This window comes from Rhagoletis zephyria, unplaced genomic scaffold (assembly GCF_001687245.7).
Source record: "Rhagoletis zephyria isolate East Lansing unplaced genomic scaffold, Rhagoletis_zephyria_1.1 Rzeph_scaffold_04931, whole genome shotgun sequence".
Taxonomy (NCBI): Eukaryota; Metazoa; Arthropoda; class Insecta; order Diptera; family Tephritidae; genus Rhagoletis; species Rhagoletis zephyria.
In genome coordinates, this window is record NW_016162014.1 from 1102 (window position 1) to 5888 (window position 4787).

The 4787-nt window shown below is 32.1% G+C and overlaps 1 protein-coding gene across 1 annotated transcript in view; it reads right to left on the reverse strand.

The window, feature by feature from the left end:
• Positions 1–575: 575 nt before the first annotated feature.
• The window catches only part of cac (calcium voltage-gated channel subunit cacophony), a gene marked incomplete at its 3' end in the record, with an annotated part of 43825 nt that continues 39613 nt past the window's right edge, over positions 576–4787 (reverse strand). Inside the window, exons 15-16 of the mRNA XM_017626928.1 lie at positions 1079–1222; positions 576–777 (exon numbers count right to left, since the gene is read on the reverse strand). Coding sequence (XP_017482417.1) covers positions 576–777; positions 1079–1222 — 346 coding nt within the window. The remainder of the gene's footprint in view (positions 778–1078; positions 1223–4787) is intronic.

Here is a 4787-nt window from a genome sequence, read left to right on the forward strand (position 1 = left end):
TATACCTCAACTAGCATTTAACTCAGTGTAAGTGTAATCTCGTTAGTTTTTTTATACTTATGTATGTATAAATGTTATACGTATGTATGTATGTATGTATTTACATCTATCTATCTGTTAATGTACTAGCAGCTAATTTGTTATTGTATAGTGTCGTGTAGGTTTCATTTTTTTCTTTTTGACTATTCTAATTTGTAATTTGCTGTACGTAAGTATAATCTATGGCATAAAAGCTTTGGGAAATAATCTAAAAGTTTAACAGTAAACAAAATATTTATAGGCTTAGTAGTTCATAAAGTCACGAAGCAGTCAGGTAAGCAAAACGTATTCGCAACTGAGTGAAATATGTCGAAAGCTGTATTTGGATATTTTCAATAATCGGCTTTCGTGTTTATACATAAATATGTATTTTTGTTTTTTTGTTTTTTTTTTACAAACAAGAAAAGTAACGATTTATTCACAACAACATTGACACTACTCTCTAGGAAGTTTCTTGTTTAGCATTTGTAGGCATACTGCTTTACACACACACATATGCAATTGATTTGGCTATTAAATAAATTAGTACGGCTCACCTGGTTCTTATCAATTTCACCATCTTGCAATTCAGCCTCGCCTTGCTCTTGAAATGTAATGATAATCAAGGCCACGAATATATTCACGAAGAAGAATGGAAATACAATGAAATACACAATATAAAATATGGACATTTCGATCCGGAAATTTTGTATGGGACCCCTATCTTCATACGTGGCAGCCATGGAGTGTTGTAGAACTCTATCAAATTTTGAATATTCAATATATCAATTCATTTGTTATAAATAATTTTTAATAATGTAATTAAGTAAATTAGTAATGTAAAAGTAATAGTAATTTAAAATGTTTTGAACTAAAGCTTTTCAGTAGCAACTACTTATGTATTGCAAATATGTACTTAGTATAATAAATAAATATATNATTTTTGGAACTAAAGCTTTTCAGTACCAACTACTTATGTATTGCAAATATGTACTTAGTATAATAAATAAATATATGCATAATTCGATTTTGTAAATACTTATTTGACATTTTTGCTTACTGTGGCCATCCTTCGCCTGTCTGCACCGCGAAAAGCGTCAGCATCGCCGCCGCTACGTTATCGTAGTGGAAACTACGCGGCCGCCAAATGCGCGCCTCCTGCTTTGGAAGTAATTCATCCTCCTCATATTTGAAATATGAGCCCCTTGATTGATTTTTTTTTTTTTATGGAATTGATGATTGAGGTGAAAAAGTTTGTATTTTGCGTTTTCATAATTTTTGCTTAAAAAAAAAATAATACAAAAACCCAAACTAACAACAACAAAAAAATAATTAAAAACTCAAACACAAAAAAAAGGAACAAAAAGGTATATACACCTATATATTTACATTCATTTGGCAATAAAAACTTACATTGAGTCTTTGTTGAAGGAACAAAAAATTACAGTAAAAGACAAAAGTTGGTGGTGGCAATAGTGACAGTTGATAGCGAAAGTGAAAGTGGAAGTGGAAGCGATAGTGATAGTGATAGTGAAAGTGGAAGCGATAGTGAAAGTGAAAGTGGTAGTGAAAGCTTTAGCGATAGCGATATGTGTCGTGGGGCAGTGAATAGATATATCTATTAAATATATGTTTGTATGTATGTATGTTATGCTATTTGGATCTTAACTTTGGTCTAACGAAAGCTGTGCAGCTTGGTGAAAGCTCTTTATAGTTACCGCTCAAACATAGCGTACTAGCGAATGCCACAGCTGTAGCGAGTGATTATTTTGTGGAAGGTGAATAGTGGAAAGTGGAGAGAGGAAATGTTATCTGCAAGGATTACACTGTAAAGCACATAACAGCGCAATGTATATGTGTACTTGTATGCGAATTCTTTTCTTTCTTTTTCTTTTTAACATTATTGTTAGCAATGCTTACAAGATCGATGTGTTCCGATCATTGTGTTGATTTGAAAAAAAAATATCATCAAATTCATTTAGGCGTAAAAAAATAGTAAATGTTACAAAATTGATACTAGCAACATAGGAAAAGTAGAAATTTACTTAGAATGTACATAGTTATCAAAAGCTACCATAATCAAAACTACCTAATTAATGAAGAAGATAGAGAGACAGTTCATGTAGGCTACTAAGAAATACCATTACAGAAACTAGTGACCCCTAAGCTTTTGCTTTCCTTACCCTCACTAAAACTCCATATGCGTTATTTTAATGAACAAATATCAAGAATATTTTTGTACTTAGAAATTTCGATTAATATTAATTAGACTTTAAACTTACCGAATTTTAATTTTATTTACATGACAGAAGCAAACTTATCTATGCATATCAGTGTTGGCTGGATAGAGCTTTTATCGTGTGTCAGCCTTGAATTGCCCCGGAGCTTTTGAAAGCTTGCCATGCGCAGTTATTGTACCAATCGGTTATAGACACCGGATTGTCATTTCTATAGACGTCGTAGATGGGTAAAATCTCTCTGCTCAATACTGATTTAGATCACAGACAGCTTACGAAAGCTTCTACGCTGGGTCAATTAGAAGGTTTTGAAAAACTCTGCTCAGAGGTTGCGTTTGAGACATTTCTGCCAAACATTTACTGTGTGTGAATCCGAACTGAGAAGAAAGCTCATTTTCCCTGATATAAAAATTAAAAAAGATTTGATCGCGTAGCTTTAGAGCGGCGTTAGGCAGAGAGAGCTTTTACTCTGCTCGCGCCCATACAAAATGTATAGAAAGCTTAAAGGAGCTTTGACCGCGGGCAAGGCAGTGCCCATCAGTGCTTTGGAGTGAGTAGCTCTTAAGGGGAGCATTTAAGCTGTTTGCGACAACATCAGTGACTATTATAGCGAGCTTTTATCTCAGAATATATTTTTTTCACGTGATGCGTTTTAGCCGTGACTCGTCATTGCAAAATTTATCACTATTATTTCTCATTTTGAGCGTCAGTGTTTTTTATAATCGAGTCAAATTTTATATAAAAGCTAAATGACATCTTTAGGCATTTTATTGAAATTAAAATAATTAAAAGGTGGTAATTCTTGAAATCATTTTACAAACACCTGGCATTCTTATTGGTAGAAATTGAAAGCAAAATAGTCGTTTTTTTTAGCTTCCAGCATTTTGAGTGAATTTTTAAGAAATAGAAAAAAAACACATGAAAGTTAAAAAGGATTTTTCAAAAAATCTCATTCTCAATTTATTTAAATAGTGGGAAATACTTATGTGCTATTAATCAAAAGGGGGTTTTTTATTCACAAACAACGGGTTGACAAATTCTAGCTATACACAAGTACGTAGTTAAGTGAGTACGAGTATTTACAAATTCCACACAAGAGCTGTTTCTCACATTCTATCTACCTACCTATCTACCTATTTAAGTACCAAAAGTTTTACAAAATAATAATAGTAAAAAGCTAAATATAAATTTTAACAAATACTTGGAAATTATTTACAATTTTGACTCGTTAATGCAATTTTCTTTTTTTACATAACTTTTACTCTTTTCGTTGGCGTTTTTTTGTAGAGCTTTGCTTTTAAGTTAATGAGAAAAGTATATTTTCTATAAACAGCTTCGATACTCAAAAGCAGCTGATCGTCATGCTCATGAAGCTATTTATACTGTTGTGGGGGAGCTGTAATATTTGCAAAATATACCCACAACACACAAAAATATACTTTTCTCCTGCCAGTTCATTGCACACGAAGGAAAACAGTTAAAACAGCAAGATACGAAAATCCTTTGTGTTTTACATTTGAGTGAGTGTGTGTAAGATTAACAATAACAACAACAACACAAAAGAAAGGATAAAATAGAGAAAAAAATAACTTGTTTTTGTATGCATGGTTATATATCGAGGTAGATAGGTACACACAAATCTGAGCTTTGAAAGAATGCTAATTAGAGGTACATAGATAAAAGTTTTTTTAAGCCAATTTAAAATGCATACGTTTGTACATGTATGTGGGCTTACAAATATGTTAGTATGTATGTATGTACATTTAGAAGTAAATCAATAAATTTTTCGAAATACCAGGATTGGCTCAACACTAGGAACTTGGAACTTCAAACTTGTATTCAACTGAAATGCACTGAACTGAACGGAATGGAACTGGCTAAAGCGCTGGCCTAGAAGGAATAATTAAAAGCTTTTTTATAGGTACGCGTTGCTTTTCTTATTCGCTTAGAGTTGTACATTTATTAAGACTTTAATGTGTGCTAAATCTCGGACTAAAATTATTATTTTTTTTTTTTTAAATCTTCTGGTCTCTTGTTGACCCGTTAGCCTAACAGCGTTTTAAAACGCGCTAATTTCATTTAAATTCTAAGCCTGTGTTGATTGCATGTAAGTGTATGCGTGTTCGAGCGTGAATTTCATTCTGTGTGGCTGTGAGCTTTTTGTCAAGCGCGTGCTACAACAATAATAATATTAAAGCTTATTAAGAAATCTTCTGGCAGTAATATGGACTCTTTGGTTAAAAGTTGAGTTACCCAATTAAATAAGCAAAATTTTGTTTTTCGTATGATTTTCATTACTTATTTTGCTTCTTCTTCTTCTTCCGCTTGTTTTGCGATGTTTTTTTTTAACGGGTTTTTGGTTTTTTTTTAATGATTTTATAACAAAATGTAAAAATGCGAGTACATTAGGTTACACGTTCGTCTAGATGGTATATAAGTAAAAAAAATGTAAGCAGTTATGTAGTAGTTGGTTAACATATAACTAGATATATATGTATGTATATACGAGTACGAGTATATGTATGAAGCAAT